The sequence below is a fragment of the Ambystoma mexicanum genome, chromosome 9, assembly GCF_040938575.1.
Source record: "Ambystoma mexicanum isolate Mex_15411 chromosome 9, UKY_AmexF1_1, whole genome shotgun sequence".
NCBI lineage: Eukaryota > Metazoa > Chordata > Amphibia > Caudata > Ambystomatidae > Ambystoma > Ambystoma mexicanum.
Window position 1 is genome coordinate 95,280,420 of NC_090931.1, and position 19,921 is coordinate 95,300,340.

At 47.2% G+C, this 19,921-nt stretch overlaps 1 protein-coding gene across 2 annotated transcripts in view; it reads left to right on the plus strand.

The window, feature by feature from the left end:
* The window catches only part of ZBTB16 (zinc finger and BTB domain containing 16), a 421,469-nt gene that overhangs the window by 374,422 nt on the left and 27,126 nt on the right, over positions 1–19,921 (plus strand). For both annotated transcript variants that reach the window (XM_069614226.1, XM_069614227.1), the window contains exon 5: positions 2,000–2,170. In XM_069614226.1, coding sequence (XP_069470327.1) covers positions 2,000–2,170 — 171 coding nt within the window. The remainder of the gene's footprint in view (positions 1–1,999; positions 2,171–19,921) is intronic.

Sequence of the window (19,921 nt, forward strand, 5' to 3'; positions counted from 1 at the left end):
AACTTTCATGATGGATTTATTTCCATAGTCGCACATTTTTAATGTGTTCCCAAAAAGCTGGCACAATTTGCCTAATCTCCTGCTATGATACTGCTCGCGCTGACTCACGTAGGATGAACTACGCAGGGACCAAAATAAATTGTTTTTCGTACAAAGCTCTGATTTTCAGCAGCTGGTATAAATATCTGTGTGTTACTGACCTTTTCTGTTGATGAAGTAATTTGTCAAACTCGTAATTATAACCTTGGCATCTGATGATGTTCTCTACCGACCCCGCGTGCTACCTACATGCTTTGTACGAGGGATCCTGGTCCAAACACAGGCCCGGCCCTCTGCAAAGGTGGATATGTGAGGTGTGAGGAAGACCTCTGACTAAGCCTGTGCACTAGGTTCCTTCATGGGAGAGAATTGGGCTGGAGGTTCATCATACTATCATTCTAATGGTTCTTTTATAACGCACTTAATACCAACGAGTGGTTTCTAAGCGCGAGATCGGGATTCGAACCTGTGTTGTGCTGCGTAGTCTGGCTTCCAAGACAAACGCGTTGCCCCTGAGCTATCCTCCCTCCCCCAAGGATTCAATGGTGAAAGAGAAGAACCAACCTCTGCGCCCTCCAGAGAATCCTTTTCAGAAGCTCGGCCACTTGCTGTCGGTTTTGCGGATACACTGTTGTGTAGATCAGTGGATCTGGTACCTTCTATCTCAATTTCCTAATGGCTAATTTAAGCATTCAATTGGCATCAGTGTGTTTGCATCGCAAGTGCTTGGGGTGGATGAATGTACACTAATACCCATATTGGGGGTCTGCAACCTTTAGAAACCCCCAGGATCCCTCACCGTTGACTATGCAGAATAGGGACAATGGGAGTTGTGAACCCCTGACCTAACTGCTCAATGGCTTGGAATCATTCTTTGCACTCATCGATGCCGACCTGCTCTAACCTTTCCTGCACGATGACCTACTAAAGAGTTTTGTGTCCCACGGGGATAGGACCCTCCACCATTCCTACCAAGAGCACCCGCCCGGGTACATACCCGCTATGTGACTGCACCTTCCTTCGGTACCCATAGTGAAGCACGTTCTCAAACCATCTGCGGAGAAACTCCAAGAATGACTGCGCTTCATAAACCGCATGTGGGCCTGGTAGATTACTTCTGTCCTAAACTCTGCTCATCCTTGCTTGGCCAGATGAGTGTACATCTAGTGTTCTTCTTTTGTTACTGATTCACCCCTTCGCACACTACCTGCTGAGCCATTGTATTGCCTTGTTCAATTTACTCCATTTGCAGTTTGCTCCAGGTGCCCCTTTGCTCCTTTGCCGCAAGCACCCGCGCCTTCGCATCTTGTGCCAACATAGTTATTCAAATGCCTCGTTCCTAATCTCCAACAGCCCTTGTCGCAGCCCTATGTAGAACCTGATGGCTTATCTGGAAAAGCCTCCCGATTCTCTCCTATAAGTGCAACCTTGTTCTCCTTCATTGCTCTGGGGTTGACCACGTGATATCCTTGGATGCCAAGACTGCGACGCGACTCATTAAATAACAAGTAACGCATATCGGTGCTTCTATCAAGATTTAGTTGTACGACATTGGATCATGTATTATTGCAGAGATGTTCGTAGGGGTCGCTGGGGGGCTGGGGCGGGGCTCTAGCCCCGGGTCTTTTGGCTGAAGTTCCGGGTCTTTTGGCTGAAGCCCCGGATAGAAGCTCAGTGACTACAACCAAAAGGCTAGCTAGCCCGAGTCCCGACAGTCCCGACATTAACGTAGCCCCAGATCCTTTACAAACCTAGCAACACCCCTGTATTATAGCAAGGTAATCTGAGATGGGATCGCCCATCAAAGCTTTATCTGAGTCACATGGCAAGTCTGGCCCCTTTTCATGAACCCCTTGTTTGCATCTGTTTGTATGTCCATGCCTGCATCTTCTGTTGTCTTCGAATGGTGGACCTTGCATTCTCGGCTCTGATGTGTCTCGCTCTCTTTCTCATGTTTCAGGTTCAGACATGGCCGTCTTCTGTCTCTTGTGCGGGAAACGCTTTCAAACGCAGATGGCCCTCCAGCAGCACATGGAAGTGCACGCCGGGGTGCGCAGCTACATATGCAGCGAATGCAACCGCACATTTCCCAGCCATACTGCACTCAAACGCCACCTGCGCTCACACACAGGTAATGTGGCGCGGACCAAATGGTCAAGCTGTGGGAACCTGAACGCCAGATGCTGTCCTTGCCCTTTTTCTGTGTATTTCTTTGGAATACGTTTGCTGTTCAAGTAGATGCTCTGAATGAGGCATTATTTTGAAGTATGGGTTAAATCCAAATTTGGAATGGTATTGTATGTAAAGAATTTAACACAGAATAATGTGCACACCAGGTGCTACTTTACCAATTTGCTTGCTTACTAGTTAGACCCACTTAGCCCAAGCTGGGGCTCTAGGTCATCCTTATCTACAGAGAGGACTTGCCAATCAAACCCACCCATCACTTCACAGAGGACCACTGTGAGCTCCTTACCATCAAACTCCCTATGGCCCCCACAGACTCCAGCACCTTACATATACTTTATAGGCAACCAGGACCTTCCACTCTTTTCGAGGAAAACCTCACCCACATGCTCGGAAACATAAAACCCACCTCAAGAGCCATACTACTGGGTGGCCTCCACAACTCGGCAGACTCAGCAGCCGCCATCACAGCTAACACTCTCACTGACCTTGGCTTTACACCCACTGTCTCTTCTCCGACATGCGACAAAGGTAGGATTCTCGATGGGATAGCTGACTTGAACAGCCGTGTGAACATCTCCACTAACACCCCCTACCCCTGCTCTGACCGCCACATCAGTGCGTTCTCATTCCCCTCTCATAAACAACCCTCAGCACCCCCACCCACTCTTCCGCACACCTACCCACTCTTCCGCCTACCCTAGCCCACAGTAGCCACAAAATCACAAAATAATCCATCTCCGCCTTCTTTCAACCCCTCGGATCAGAAGCACTCGATGCAACTGATCCCCAAGCCTTAGCAGATCTCTGCCAACACACTTACCAATGCAGTCAACTTAGTGGCCCCCCTCCTACCTAGAAAGGCTAAGCCAAACTGCCACCTCAACCCGTGGTTCAACCCGTGGTTCAACTCGGAGCACCAAGACCTATGCACTAAGAAGCGTCAGGCAGAAGCCCTCTTGAAAAAAGACCCCTCCAATCTTCCTTAAATCTGTGTTGACGAAAATAGCAAAAGAATACAAACTAATTATCAGAGCAACAATCGCACAAATCTACAACACAAGAATAAAAAAATGCCAATTCTAATTCCAAGTAACTATTCAAAATCCTGCATCCTGCACAAACGTGAGAAAATGTCGTATAGAAATAAATCACAAGCCAAGTCTACCCCCACCAGCACACCCATTTTCACCAGAACACACCAGGCACCGGCCTTCTACTTTGGGCCAATATCTGAGCTAGAAACCACCAACCTTGTTAACAATCTCAAACCCTCGAACTGCAAGGGAGATTCTCGTCCAGCTTCAGTTTCAAAGATTGCTCAGATTCACTCATCCCCCTTCAGCAATGCCTCCTTCACCACTAACTTTCTCCCAGCCAGCCTCAAGCAATCCTGGGTCTGCCCCTTGCTGAAAAAACCCTCACTTGACCCCGCAGATCCTAATAACTACTGCCCTATCACCACAGTTCCATTCCTTCTCAAGATTCTGGATAGGGCAGCCTACTACCAGATCCAAGCCCATCTCAAATCTAACCACATCCTTGGCATGCATCAATCAGGTTTCCAGCCAGTTCACGGCACAGAATAGGCCCTGCTGGATCTAAAAATTCAACTTGATACTCTCATGGACGATGGTAAACCTGCCATCTTGATCCTACTAGACCTAGCGTCCGCCTTCGATCTAGTTGGCCACCCAACCCTATGCCACCACATCAGCAAATCTCTCCACCAATGCCACCACCTGGATAGCTTCCTTCCTAGTAGGTAGAACCATGAGAGTGTTCTCCGACACTCCCAATGCCGCCCCTATTCCCATTCCCTGCGCCATCCTTCAAGGCTCCTGCACCTCCCCCTCCCTCTACAATACATTCACCAAACCTCGACATTATGATTGACATCAGCATTTCTTGTACCTAAATCCGTTTTCCCTTGTCAGGCTCCTATAAAAAGACTCCCGCACCCTCAACCATATCTACTCTACTATTCAAACATGGATGGCCATTAACCTATTTTGTCTTAAAGACAAAAAAGACAGAGATCCTCATGACAAGCCCACCCTCTCTGATTCAGAAACTCTGGCCACATTACTCCTCCTTCAGGATAGAGGACTTTCAGATCCCCGCTTCTGCTATGGTAAAAACCCTCAGCATCCACCTGGACTCTGCATTATCCCTCACCAAACAAGTCAGCTCAGTTGCCTCATCAGCAGCTTACACAGCAAAACTCCTCTCTGCAGCAAGACACTTTTTGACACCAGAGAGCTTCCTGACCTTAGCAAGAGCCACCACGGGCACAAAATTGGATTATTGTAACATGTTGTTTGCTGGAACATCCAAAAAAAGCCCATTAACAAACTCCAGTCAATTCAAAATAACTCCCTCAGAGCCACATTAAACATCCCGAGGAGAGACCACATCTCAGCCACAAGTGAAAAGGCACACAGGCTCCCAGTCAGGGAAAGGATCATCTTTAAAACATTATCCATCATTCATAAATGTCTGAGCAACACCACCCCGCGTTATCTGGTCCTGAAAATGGAGAGGGCAACACCCAACAGACCAATTAGGTCTATTTACGCTCAGACTCCCCCTCCACAAATTCAAAAGAGCTAAAGGAGGTGGGGCTAGCTTCCCCTCGGTAGCATCGAACCACTGGAATGCCCTTCCCACAGCCTTATGAGCAGAAGGTTCATACTGGACCTTCCGAAAGTTGCTGAAAACATGGCTCTTCGTCTAACACACTGTCCTCTTTGCAGGAACAATTGACTCTTGGTCTTTATTAACTTCCCCTCCGTTATTGTCTCATGTCCACAGCATTCTATGTAGTGCCTTGCCCATGCTTGTTTCATGTAACTGCTTGCAACAGTGCCCTGGAGCCCCAGGATTTGGGCGCTTTACAAATGTAAAAATAAATATAAACCCTTTCACCGTCAACATCATTCCTGTAACCACCTTTTTCAGGTAATGTATTTTTGGATATTGTGACGAAACCAGTGAATGTGTCCCTTCTCAAGGGGCGGGGGGCTGGAAGGACCAGAGTCAGTCCAGAGTTGAAGGACCCGAAGGCAAGCTGGCGGAGAGAAGCTCTGGTGTTGCTGAAGCCTGGGAAGCGAGTGACAGGAAGACTGTGCTGCCCAGAGGAAGATTGAGACTGCAGTGTTCCCAGGCAGACCAGAGCCCACTGCAAGGCTCCCTAGAGGTAGGGGGAGCACTCAGGCTGGCTTGTGGGAAACTAAGAAGGTGCAGGCAGCATCTCTATAGTCGCAATACCTGGCAGGCAAGTGAACCAGGTCTGTCCCGCAACAAGAGAAGCTTGAGTCTGGGACCCGCCACTGTGTGAGAACAACCAGAGTCACCTTCCTTGTGGTGGTACTTGAGAGAAGAAGGCTACAAGTATCCGCATGCAAAGAAACATCTGGGACCCACTCCCGTGAGAAGAAGGGAAACCAGAGTTTTAGCAAGCACGATACTTGGCAGAGAAGTGAACCAAGTTGGCCCAAGCAGAAAGAGAGAAGCAGAGGTCTGGGACCTTTGCAGGAATTTCCAACAGGCTCCAGCTTCCCCACTATGGCGGCAACCTTATGGAACAACCTCCCAGCTCAGATTAGATCAATCAAATCACACACAGCCTTCCGCAAGGCCTAAAAAACCCAGCTCTTCTTCAAGAGAGCTCTTCATACTAGGTCTGCACTACTATTGTATCACCATGTATATGATATCCGTTTTGCCATCTGCTACCTAGACAAAAGCATGAGTAATCAACTGTAACTAATGGAACCAAGCAAATGTATCTAAGTGAATGTGTTTAAGCATACCTTCTTGGGCCGCTTTTTGTAACCCGCAAGCATGCCTTCTTAAAAATCTCTTTATATCGCCTCGTTGCCTGTGGGCTGTAGTGCGCTCTACAAATACTAAATAAAAATAATAAAATAGAACTAGGGCAAGGGAGTCATTAACCCCGATTGTTGTGTTTCAAGAAACAAAGGATTGTGAAGAGAAGGAACCAGGGAAAGGGAATCAATTCCCCCGGTTGTTGTGACGCTTGTGTTACAGAGAAATATCTAAGAACTTTATGGAATTTAGTTTTACATTTAAGAACTTTTGTTATTTGGAACTCTTGATTGGATCTACAACCTATTATTTTGAGTTGAGACCTTTTGTTCTGTATAATTTATTCAATAGTTTGAGGGATGGAAATAGGCTTCATACTTGTGACCTTGGACTATTTACTTTAGACAAGGATGTCCTGACAGTTTCCTGAGTTTTGGTTGAGGTAGGTAAACCCTGCTTCGCTTTAGGGAAAGGTAGGGTTTATCCCCACCCTTTTACGTTCACTAAAGGTTTATGCCAATCAACATGACCCCTCTGTGTCCAAGTCATACTTATACACCCTTAAACCTGGGAAGAGGGGAAAGTAGCTAATTATGTTTCCAAAGAAAAGTATAAAGAGAAGGAAAGAACCCAGTGTGAACCAAGGTCTGAGAAACAAAGACCCTTGGATATTGAAAAGCTAAACCAGTCATAGACGAGTGATGTGATGGAATACGCCTCATATAATGGGACAGTAACAAATAAGGTTAATGAAGAAAAGTATAAAGAGACGGTGAGAACCAGGTGTTACTCGAGAGGCAAGCAGTTGGAATATGTATCGAGAGAATGAGCCCAACTGAAGGGGACATAAATCTTCCCCGGAACACAACCTATCTGAACACAAATTATTTAATAAGATACTCTAATAGTCCTGGCAACAGTTATGGATCTTATGTGAAAATCCCAAAAGGGATCCACAAAGAGAGAAGATTAGATAATGCAGTTTATGAACTAAAGATACTGATTCACAAAGTCACAAGAGACTATTTGCCAATTAACTTCTAACCAGGAACGCATATAGTGGTGCTTATAGTGGTGCCAAGAATACCGTCGGCCGAAGGGAGTCACTCTCCTGATTTTAAGTTAGTTTTCATAAGTGGTAGGGTCAGATAGGGCAGTTGTGGACCGCAGACTCCTTTGTTTTTGGACACTCATGACTGTCAAGCACCTTAGTGATGTAGGCAGGCATTTTAGTTAGTTTAATAAAACATTGTACATCATGTCATACAAGAGTCTGTGTCCTTCTGACTCGCCACAGTATTCTGCACTCCCGTAAAGAGCCGTAGTGCAATTCTATTTAAAGAACAGTGTAAATATGAGTTTGGAACTGAATCTTCAAATTAATGTAGAAGAGTCGTCTGAAGATATTTTGCTAGCCAGTTTGTGAATTGTAGCTTTAAGGTTTGGCCAGTACAAGTTGTGATGCACATTATATATGATGCAGTAAGCCAGTACTGCTCATTTCCTACGTCCGCTTCTTTCCCTGAATGTGAAAGGGCATTTGATAGGGTGGAATAGGGATTTATTGAGTATTGCTATTTTCAGTTTCTTAAACTTGCCATTAGACCCTTCTTTCCTTTGTTGGTGGATGGCCTCTACGTTCACCCTGTTAATAAAGTATTTATATTGGGGGAGAACGTTCGTATCAGGATCATGCTGTAATTTAGAAATAGTTTCCGGCAGCAAAAAGGGGTCTTTGGAAAAATCAAAACTAGACAATTCACACTGTTGACACATCTGTTGCTTAATCACCCACCTGGAGAAAAAGCTAAAGAATAATCCAGATTCAACATCCGAGGGGCATGAGGGTAATTTTAAGAAGCGGACCATGAAAAATGCATGCAGAGCTTATACATATTCACTAAAATAGGTTCTGCAACACACTGTTCCTCGAATGTGCTCAACTGGGGCATGCAGGGGATGCTGCGTTCAGCATCTGCGAATCATTCTCAACATTGCATGTTGCGCCTTTACATGGTCCCATGGCACATAAGACAGCTGCACAGATTGCATGAGGGTGACAGGCTCCCAGTGCTTCAGTTATTCCCTCTGTGGAACTTCTTGAGTACAGAAACCGACCAACCCCTTCTTCTCCACAATACACGGGCTAGCAATTGAAAGGCTTCCATAGACTGTTGTATGCTTAAACTACAACTTCCACTTGTGGAACCTCCATAACTATTCGTAAAAATGAAAAAAGCAATAGTATCTCAGCGAACTCCTCCAACGGTGTCGCCATGCCACTCCCTGGGCCGAAATTGGGACTATTAAATATTCAATGTGTTTGCCTTACTTTTTGTTTTCAGACTTGAAAAACGAAGGAGAAGGTCTCCCTCTTATTGCCATGCATGTTATTTACTTAAGCATTTTAAACATGGAAGCATTGTGTCTTTCAGAAATATGGAATGACTTTCAATTATTGGTGTTTAAATGTGTATGATTTTCCTATAAAGCTCCTTGAAGCCCTCGAGGCTGCTATTCACAATGCTGGACTCCTAGATCGTTTGGGCAGACCAGCCCCTAGTGGGGCAGAGGGAGTAATGGGAAGGCTTCTTTTCAGAGCATTCGCCCATTTCTACAGAACGGACAGCTTGGCCGGTAGGAGGAATTGAGGCAAGCGGCCATTGCCTGGCATTGGTAGACGTCATTTCCTCTATGAACGAGGCTAGCAGCCGCAGCATTGGAATATTCCACCCGGGGGTACTGCATTCTCATGAAAGGTTTGTTAGGCTTTCCTGCTCCTGCTCTTCACACCAGTTCCTACCACTGCTCAGTTTCAGTAGGTGAGTACCTCAGAGTTTTCTAGAAGGTATGCACTAATCGTTAAAGAGCTCCAGAGAATGTCCTAATTCCCCACTACTCATTCAAGACCTTTATTTATCTTTTTATTATTATTATTTAGTATAATTATATTCACCCTCCCTCTTGCCCAGCACATATGCCGGCAAAGAGGGACACCTTTTAGTTATGTGAATAATCGAGAGCCTTAAAGCTAGGGGCATATCTAATCTAACAATATAATAAAAGGCCAGATGTATGTTTGTCCGATGCCTCACCTGCTCACTGCTAGAGACAATGCCAATTTGCATAGCTAGAGGGATCTGTCACCACTAGAGGGAGCTGTAGGCTTAGAATCTGTAGCAGCCCTGCTGTGTTAATGAAAACCTGCACTTTGGCCCATGTACCCAGGCGTGTATACTAGTCTGTAATAAAGAAAAGCAAGCCGGGAGTATTTTTTTTTTTTTTTAACTGTTTCTGTGCCCAAGAAGTTAGGATACACAAAATATATAGATGTTGACATTAATTAACCAATAGCTTGCTTTTTTGTCAAGTATTTGCAACTGCTTTTTTGTCATTTCAAAACGCTGTAAATATCCTATTACCCAGTACAATGATAGTTTGTATTTCCTTGATCAGGATGATGTGCAGAGTCCCCCCTGCGGGATTCACATCTGTCACCACCAGGTTGCACACAGATCTCGACAGCAAGCGCTTAACACACTGAGCTTTCTTACTGATGTGAAGGCAGATGTAAATATGAGGCTTTTTTTGTTATCCCTATGCCCTGGTAACAAGGTGTATGCACACAACTACATTCTGGAAGGGCTCTGAGGGCATTCAGTGTACAGCACATTGCACATTTGCCCCAACCCATGCACAGTTTGACACATGGCCTTGTCACCTGGTCCTCCTGGTTTGGGATGCTGAGAGTTGCCATCGAGGTTGTTGGCCTACGTTCTCCACATTGACGCATTATTGATGGCCCTGGCTTTCGGCGAGCTTACCATTGCTTTCAGCCTGCCAGATGGACCGGCACATTCTGGCGTGGCTCCAACCCAGCATTGTTGCATTTTCTGCACATGGCGGCCGGCTGCCGTTGAGCAGATGACCGCTGGCATGTGTGGGCCCAACCGTCTCCACCACCGGTTTCTTTCTACAGATAATATATGATTTTTTCCAAGCGTCTAGCCACTCTTTATCTCCTTAAAATCATTACCTTTGATAGACTTAATGAGAATGAGTCCTTAACCATCGGAAGACCACTTACTCGCACCGGCCAAAGAAAATGGTCATTGTGTAGCCGGTTGGGTAAAATGCAGGGCCAATTTGCATGTTTATGCGCCTGGGTGGCGGGATCCCTCTTTTTCAGTAAAGGGCCTCCAGTAGCCATGAGATTCTGCTGCACACTGACAACAAATGACCAAGAAAATTGAATTTTGTCACTTATTTTTCAGCGCAACAAGCTTTGCCGTAATGAATTTTACACCCCCCCCCCCAGTAAAACCATGCTTCTGAAAGCACAATGATAATCTTCTACAGTAACATCTCCAAAAGAGATTTAAGTGGGCATATAGCAAATTAAAATGCCAATGAGCGGAGTACATCCAAAAGGTAAAAGGTGATGGTCCTTGTGAGAGTTCAGGAAGCAGCACTTGGCCTCTGGCTGCAGAGGGCTACACACACACCCTAGGCGCTGCACACACAAAGCCTCGGCCACAAAGCGAAGGACCCACTTCCTTGAGGAATGACCATTTATCTGAGGAGTAAGATGGAAAACAAAGCTCTGTCGAGCATTGTTGCTTGAAATCACATCACCACCACCACCACCATGGTGATGTGGTATATGTGTGTGTGTGTGTGTGTGTTGAATTGTAGTGGATCGACTGATCAACCTGGATCCTTCAGGGCATGGGTGCCCATGGTCTTGATGGGTGCTTGAAAAAGGACCTCATTACAATACTTTTGAAACTGTTGATCAACAAAAATTGACAAGATACCAAATATCACACCAATGCATGGATCAAAGCTGATGACCTAACATGCAGCAGGCCCGTCTTCGTTCAGTATCCACGATAAAGCATCCGGCTATTGAACACCGACGAGGTCTACCACAAGGCAGAAGAAGCCGGGCCATTGCTTTTCCCCTGACTCCATCGGTTTTGTGAGCTGCAGGGCATTGAGTTAAAAAGCAGCCCAGCACGCAGCAGTAAACTTCTAAATGTGCTTTGTGGTGGGCTGACGATGCCAAACATTTAGGGGTATGAAACTGGGGGAATAGGAGGGTGGTTTTTTACAGAGGCCTTCATTAAAAGTGTGCAGAAGATTTTTACGATTGGGATAGTATGTTGGATTATTGCTAAATTGGAGACAGCGGTATGGGATGACAGATTGAACATGTAATACATAGGCTGGTGTAGAATGTTGTGATTGGAAGATTGAGGCAGGAGTTGGTCGCTCGGGAAGATAGCTCAGGGGTAATTCGCTCGCCTTAGAAGCAAGACAACTTGGAGCAATACAGGTTTGATCCACGGGACAGCGCTTAGAAACCTCTAGGTATTCAGCATGTTTATAAATAACCTACCATGTCATATAGGGAGGAGAGGCATAGACTGGGTGGGACCTGGGCAGGCAAGGCCCACCCAAAATTTGTAAATGCCCACTCAGCAGCGCTGTGTGAGCATTTACAAATGTTAATGTCAGTGTGGTGGGACGAACTACACTAGCTCGAGGCCCCACTTGTTAGATAATCCTGGCTACGCCTCTGATAGGGAGCTGGAGTAGGGAGCTCGTTTTGCAAACTAGGAAGAATGGAGCCCATATTGGGAGATTGTGGACGGAGAGGACATATTGGAAGTTTGGGGTCACGGCGTGAATATTGGTGCTTGGAGTACGTAGTGCATATTGAAAGCTTGGTCAGATAACGTATGGTGAGCAAAATAGCCATGGTAGGAGCTTGGGTATGTGGAGCCCCTATTGGGAGATTGGGGTTCGGGAGCCCCTAATGGGATATTGGGGGTGGGGGCCCCTATTGAGAGATTGGGGGTGGAAAGCCCCTTTTGGGAGACTGGGGTTCGGGAGCCCCTTTTGGGAGACTGGGGTTCGGGAGCCCCTTTTGGGAGACTGGGGTTCGGGAGCCCCTTTTGGGAGACTGGGGTTCGGGAGCCCCTTTTGGGAGACTGGGGTTCGGGAGCCCCTTTTGGGAGACTGGGGTTCGGGAGCCCCTTTTGGGAGATTGGGGGGAGAGGGCAATATTGGATTGGAAGATTGGGGATAGGCCTGTATTGGGAGACTTCTTGGAGGGGCTTCTGGGGGTTCTGGGAACGTGTATTGGGAGCTTGCGGGTGAGGAGTCCATATTGAAAGCTTGGGGTAGAAAGTGCATGTTGGCAGCTAGGCAGTGTTTTGAATCTGCGGATGTCACTTCTCCCCTAAGGGGAGCCCCTTTCCATGAGGCCAAGAAGTTGAGGCTGCTACCTGATTGTCCCCCTGGGGGTGATACTCATTGGGTGGATCTCATGTGGCGGGAAGTCCCCTAGGGGAATAGTGGCAATCTGGGGAGAACATAGTATCCAAATAGCCCCCCTAACCATCCTTCCTCTCTAATCCCCTACAACACCATGCCTGCTGTTCTATCCGTTTCCTTAAAAACGGGATGGCCGGGAGTACTGGGATGAGGAAGTGTCCTCCAGAGCCATCTTCTTTGTGGCAGTCCCTGGGAGTGTGGAAGACCAGGGCTGCCCAGGTCAAGAGAGCAAGAAGCCAAAGGGATCTGGGACCCGAGAGCGAGAAGCCAATACCACAGTGGTTTGGGATCGGACAACAAAAATGCCTGGCAGGATAGTGAGCCGGGTAAGAAAAGGTAAGAATCCGGAAGAGCCAAGAAGGAATTGGGATCCACACCCAATAATGTACTACACACAAAGCCTTTGCTATAGTCGGTTCCTGGCAGGACAGTGAACTAAGTAGGCTGTGAAAACAGTGAGCATTGTGGAAAAGACCACGGCAAGGGAGACATATCCCCTGGTGTTTGTGGACATTGTAAAAGGAATTAAGAGTGGGGTGGGGCGTCCTTCTCTTGACATTGTGAAGATGCAAGCCTCTTTGGTCTATGTGCATTATTAGAACCTCAATTAAAAGAAACCTTTCTTGAGACTTTTGATCTGTATCCCTTAAGAAGAACATTTCATTTCAAATCGCTCATAAGTGAACTTTCAGCCATCACCCCGAAGAAGGAAACCACTCTTCTGAATCGGGAAGACCTGCCCTTTTCCTTTATTGTGTTAATAGTGTAAGGGTCGGAAATAGGTTTGGGCCACAGGACGGTGGACTCTTTGCTTTAGACTGACATCCTGACGCACTCCTTCGTATTTTAAGTATGGAACCCCCTCTTAGAATTCGAATCAGACAGCGTTGTCTCTCATTTTACTATCAATAAAAGTCTGCAGCCAGAAACATGCCTCCTGTGTGCCCATCTCCTCCTTCCACGCCCTTGCAGCAGGCATCCTACATTGGCAGCTTGGGACTAGGGAGAGCATGCTGGGAGCATGGGCAGGGTGCCCATAGTGGGAGCAGGGAGACCATATTGGGAGGTTGGGGCAGTAACCCTTATTAGAAGCTGGGGGGTCACAGACCCCATATTGGAATCTGGGGGGCGAGGGACCCCATATTTATAACTTCCAGGTAGTGCCCGTACATCGGCAGCCTTGGGCATACAGCCTATACCTGCCGCATGGGACCAGGGGGCCCATGTTGTACCTTTGCACGTGTACCCAGCTCAAAGCTCACACCATGATGGCCCAATTGCAGGCTCAGGGCAGAGGGCAAGATTATAAGAATGAAACGGGCACCTTTGTGCATATACGGAGGCGCAGAGCACAAACTGTAAAAATGGGGCAGATCTCAGCAAGAAGAATATTGAGACCGTGACGCCAGATAACGAAGATTTAGATTCGGAGCCTGATTGCAGTATTTGGGCTGTATAGATGGGGCATGTCCTTCCCATGGGAAGCATCGGGTAGGGAGCCCAATTCTGGAAGCTTTGGGCGGGGAGCTCTTAGTGGAAGCTCAGGGCAGAGATCTGAGGCTGGAAGCTTTTGAAATTGGCCATATTAGACTTTTGGGACTCGACCCCAGATGAGGAATATTGACAAGTTGTGATGGAGAAGGGCTGGTAGAAGCTTATCCTTGACCATAGTGGGAAGAAATCAATTGAAAACCCCCTAGGTTTCAGAAGTGGGGATGAAGTGGGGTTGCAATAGAACTGAAAGCTCAGGTGAGCTCTGCTGGGATGAAGCTCCGTTAGATTTGAAAATATTATTTGACCATTGGATGTTCTTGCTTGAAGATTCAGTATTCTAATTGCGTTTTATTAAAAGGCGCATTTATAATGACATCAGTACGATACAGGTGACTTCCCGTTGGTCCCCCTGATTGGAGTTCTTCGGCACTGTTTCCAGTTGGAAACTGAAAACAAATCTTCTATATGACGCAATCGCCTCAATCCAAATGGGCAGCCTGAAAAATGGCGAACAGCAGAAGTCGTGCAAGAAACGTGGGCTGGATTCGCAGTGGTGTAAACGTTTAAAAACTTTAAATCGAGATTGTAACCTTGTATACATCACAAGATTGATCGCTTAAAGGTTTTTGGGGTCCAGTCCTACGCTTTACTCCTGTTCCCACCAACGAGCAGCGACTATCAAACATCAAAAAGCAAGAGATCTCTTGATGTCTTTAAACTGGATGCACGTGCAAGCTGCTATAGGCTCTGTCACAAGGAGGGTGGAACAGGACAGAGCCACATGGGCCATACACTGTTTCCAAAAATGAATTTACAAGAGATGGGGTTGCAGGGCAAAGAAAAGAGAGAACACAACAGAAAAGGGTTTCTTGACACTGGGCTGCCTACAGTTCTCTTCCTCAAAGTGAGTGCATTGTAAACCAACAACACTGCCTTCCAGCATATGGGCGTCAAAGATGATATCAATTGTTTTCTCAACAATGGCCTACTCTCAACAATGGCGTACTCTAGAGGACAGATTCCTCAGCAAAACAGTGCAAGGTATGATGACCGAATGAAGTCCATGATTAGGTACGTGTTCCCAAGGACCGAAGGTGCATCCATAGTCTTGCAACCCAAAGAAAATCCTTCCCAGGCATCCACCAAGGACAGCGTTGGTCAACTCATGCGTGCAACTGCATACCTCTTTCTAGATGCTGGGCGTTGTCTTATGGTGGGGTCTTTGTCCAGATTTTCGCTGTGGTCCAGGCTTGTCCAATGGCTGGTGACGTCCAGCAAAGGTGTGGTCGCCACAGAGGAACAAGATGGCGGCCTCCTGCAACTGCATGACCCCACACGCTCTTGCCAGAGGGTCTAGTAGAAAAGCATATTTGTAGCTCCTACGGGATTCTTCTGGGTAGAATGTATTAGCCCTCTACTAAAGTCAGTTAGTCTTCATTTTATTGAGGCCAGTGGGACTGCTAATTTCCAGGAAAGTGCGGATGATTTGCTCCATTACATTACATTATGTTTGTGTTGCGCTCTCTAGACCCGCAGGCATGAAGGCGCGGACAGCAAGGAAAACATAAACACATATGGTTAACCAATCTGGTTAGGATTTTGTAAACCATAACAGAGACAAGCCTATCTAGTTGAACAACAGTATGTCAGTTATAGTAGTTGGGGAACTACATTTTTATCTAACAATTTATGAGAACAGCAATGTTTGCAACTCCTTCTGAAAGATTTAAGAGATAGTTAGTTAGCTATCACCGGAGTCATGTCAACTCTTCTCCCGGTATCTGTAAATGTTTCTGGTCTCCCACTCGCCCGCACTCTGATCCTAACTTCCTTCCGGCTATGGTGCTGCGGGTGTAGTTTCCCCTTTTTCGCCCCTACTAGGTATCGGGTTGGCTTGGTCCCTGACCAGCGCCTTCGTCCCCTGGCTGCAGCACGACTCTAACGTCAGTCTCCTCCCGCTCTGCTCTCGTCCAGGGATCCCGTCCGGTCGCCCTTTCCCTCTGTGAAATTTGTTGAACTCTTGTATTTGCGGCTTCCTTGGAAGGTTGAGTCGGCACGTGTTGTGATTTGAGGGCTTGTTGTCCTGCTTTTACCATGTCTCATGAGGGGCCCTGGCAGCACATGTCCACCTCCTGCCAATATGTGTGTGCTTGCTCCTTCAGGTATTAATGCTTTGCCAATTCAGATCAGCCTAGGCTCGAGGACCCGTGGTCCGAGGTCTCGAATACTGTGTCCACCATTTTGGAGTTGGATGGCTGCCTGGTTCCAGCTCGCGACCCTTGCAAGCCTCTTGCTCCCAAGACTGTCAGTGATTTAACTCTGCGTCCATTGATATTACCTTCAGAGCGAGTGTCCGCACCCGCTGACTGTATTGTCCCAGTGTTTCTGGTGTCCATGCATTCCATAATCCCACTCTATTGGTAACCGCAAAGGGGTTCCACGAGGCACAAACCCTGGTCTGCAAATGGTTCAGATTCATTCAATACAGGGATGAAAACCCGCTTTTGGGGACTCCTCTCTTGTGGTTTCCTTGGCATAAGGGCTCTTCTGAGTCAAATGGGAAGCTCCCTCTTGTCTAACTTAATTGGGTTACAGCCCCACCTTACCCCCAGCAGAGGTATCGCACCGTCGCATAACCCAACACTCTGGGCACTCTCCATAAAGGACTGGGAAATCTCTTTTGAGTTTACAGTTTACCACTTCCAGTGTTTTTAACACCAAATGGGTTGCTCTACTCGACCCCCAAAACCTTGTCACAGCTCGTTCTACAGATAAGTGTGCCGGACGATTCATGTCACTCCACAACCATAGTACCTCGATATGGCTTCAGTGTGCTTGAAAGAAATGAGGGAACACTTGAACAAAATTGGATATAGGATAAATTGAACATAGGGGGGATTAAGGGAATATGGGGTTGGAGTGTAGGAGACCTAGATCAAGTTGTGACCACAAAAGTGATGGGTGGAAGGTTTCGAATGAATCTGAACCACTGCCAATTGCTCTGGGCAACCTTCCACACCACCGTTTTTTAGCCCGTCTGCGCCATTGCAAAAGAGGTCCAGCCATGTGCAAATCAGTCAGCTGCCGCCACCAATGGTAGCAGCCCAGCCCGAACTGCTAGGCCAGGTCCCCTCTGCATAGAAAACCAAGCAACCCCAGACATGTTTCGGCCTTGTTGAACCTCCTCAGTTAGGTGCAGCCTGGTTCCCTATGGTGCAGCGAGCAAGGGACCCACGTCTGGGCATACCCTCTCTCACATGGAGAGAAAAAACTGTGACCACAAAAGTGATGGGTGGAAGGTTTCGAATGAATCTGAACCACTGGCATTGCTCTGGGCAACCTTCCACACCACCGTTTTTTAGCCTGTCTGCGCCATTGCAAAAGGGGTCCAGCCATGTGCAAATCAGTCAGCTGCCACCACCAATGGTAGCAGCCCAGCCCGAACTGCTAGGCCAGCTCCCCTCTGCACAGAAAACCAAGCAACCCCAGACATGTTTCGACCTAGATCAAGGCAACAGCTAAGTTGTTCAGCTCGCCCACCCCATTTGCTATATCCATTTTTAAATTCTTAGTTGGTCACTGGGAAAATGAGGAAGAGATCCAGTGATGTAATCGTTGGAAATAAGATTGAGGGTGACTTGATATTTTTTTTCAAAGGCACTATCCAACACTTTCCCCAAATATTCTAGGACTTGAGTTTGTATATATAATTGCAGACCTAAAATATGCTGGGGAGGGAGGTAAGTGCCTTTTAAAAAATAACATTGAATCACCCTCAATGTTTTTTCCATCGATTTTATATATCCAGCGAGGAATCAGTCCCGATTATAGGACTACCCTACTTTACCACCCACATGTAGACCCTTACCAGTAGGTGGCTGTATTGAAGTGGTGGTGTGATAATAGCTCGTTGGGATCTTGTCCACAAGAGGGTCAGCGGCCCTTGAATTATTAAAAAGACCGTATTGAAAACCCATCGTCTGAAAAGGAGACTTGGGCTGGCTCTTGTTTTCTCGCCTCAGCCCGGCAGCAGACAATGGCGTGCTACTTAATATTCAGTTGTTGTGCTCAGCCGGTTTGTCGCCAATGCTGCGTGCTTAGTATCAGCAGCTGTGTTTGGTAGTGCAGGCCAGGCCAGCCCCTGGCGGTGATGGATCCCTGATTTACACGGCTCATCATAAAATAAACACTCAGCTGTGCCGGGGACATTGCATCTTGGGCCATCGGGGGAGGGGAATGGGGATAAGCCGGTAGCCCATCCACCACACACCTGGTAACAATGAAAATACGGGAACGGGAAGGGAGGCGGCGGGGGAGGGCCGCAGGTGTTCACCGACGGCCGGAGGGGGCTGTAATTAGTCCCGTTTGCCCTGCTCCCAATGTCAAGCTCATTAAGGAGTCTAGTAACTTAATCAACGTGCCACAAATTGGAATGTCTGTACAGCCGCCAGATTTGCGGGCTGCGTGGCAGAGCCGGTGTAGCCCGGTCGAGTGGGGCCGCCAATGGTGGACCAGGTGCCGATTGTGCATGCTTGGGAGGGAGTTGGGCCAGTGTCGGGTCTCTGCTGAAGCTTCATTTAAACTGTGGTCGGCAGATAATTGAATTCAATGATCTTGTGTGGAGCATTCAAATTGGATCTGCCCAACCACATACTAGGCATGTACAGCAAGTGTGTATACGCACGCAGACGATGGCTTCCAGCCCAGAATTCAGTTCTCATGCCCAGTTCAGATGTGTCCTTGCATTTGGCAGGATTCCTCCATTTGTTACAATTTTGGAATTGACATATGGGCAGGATTTCCTCGTACCCATGTGCACGTGTCCTTCTTTTCCCATCATTGAAAATTAGATTTGCTAAACCCAAGAATTATTTGTTCATTTACCGGGTTTTATTTAGGGTTCCCGATGGCACCGATAAGTGGCATACCTGAGACTTTTACTCCCTAAGGAAAATATCCTAACAAATAATTGGTTGTAAAAATACCACCAACCAGCAATAGAAAGCAATGACACATCGGAACATGTCATTTTACCATCCCCCCCATCCCCCAAGCCTCACAGTTCCAGAAATGTGCTCATATTGGTGCTACCAAAGGGGAGAGAGGGGGCCCCTGTTACGGCCTAATTCGAAGAGGAACTCGTCTCTTTTAATTTGCATGAATTTCAATGTGCAAAGTATGGGTTCAAGAAAGATGTAGGCTTTAGATAATTTTAACCACCTAAGAGAGACATACATTGGTGATGGGAATTCTTTTTTTTTTCTTTTTTCTTTTTACTCCCTAAAAAAGATGGGCAGTAAAATAACCCTCTTCAAAATATGTTAGTGGGGGCGGGGTGGCTGGGTACATTAAATTCATTGCATGGAATTCCCTTCTTGCAACCACGCTTGTGCCTAAGGTTGGGGAGTTTATTCCGTTCCTGGGCGTTGGCCCGGGGGGATGGGGGAGTGTAGGAGGGGAGTTTATGAAGCCAAGGCGGGCATATTCTATGCCATAGTTCGCGGGTAGGGTCCAGGGTGCATGGTGGAGTCCTCTCCAACATCACCCACTCTGCACTACCAGCTGTTTGGTCAAGCATTGCTAGAACCTTTGCTTTCCGGAGCCTCCCAAAGAGCAGGTGGTTCCTGGTTTCCCATTGCTACCAGGAAACTGGTTTACTGCTTCACATAATCCGGGGATTTTGGCTCCAAGGGCGCTTCTTTGAGTTTTTGGCATTTGACCTTTCATTGGCCAACCCGCAAGTTACCTTCCAAAGCTCTCTGAGGCGCATCTAGTGGGGTTTGGTTTGCGCTTCCTTGCAAGAAGAAAACCCTGAACTTTACTCCAAAATCTGCCAGACATGTTATGCCGTGATCTCCAAATGATGAGGGCAACTCCTGGTTGGAGTTTCTCAAGCAGAACGGAGGTGGGTACAGAGACTCCCACCCCAGTTGCCTGGTGCAAGGACGGCAATTCCATTCTCAGATCAAACCTTCAGTCCAGGTTTCCTTTCTGGGCTCAGGATGATCCAATGGTTGCGCGCTTGCTG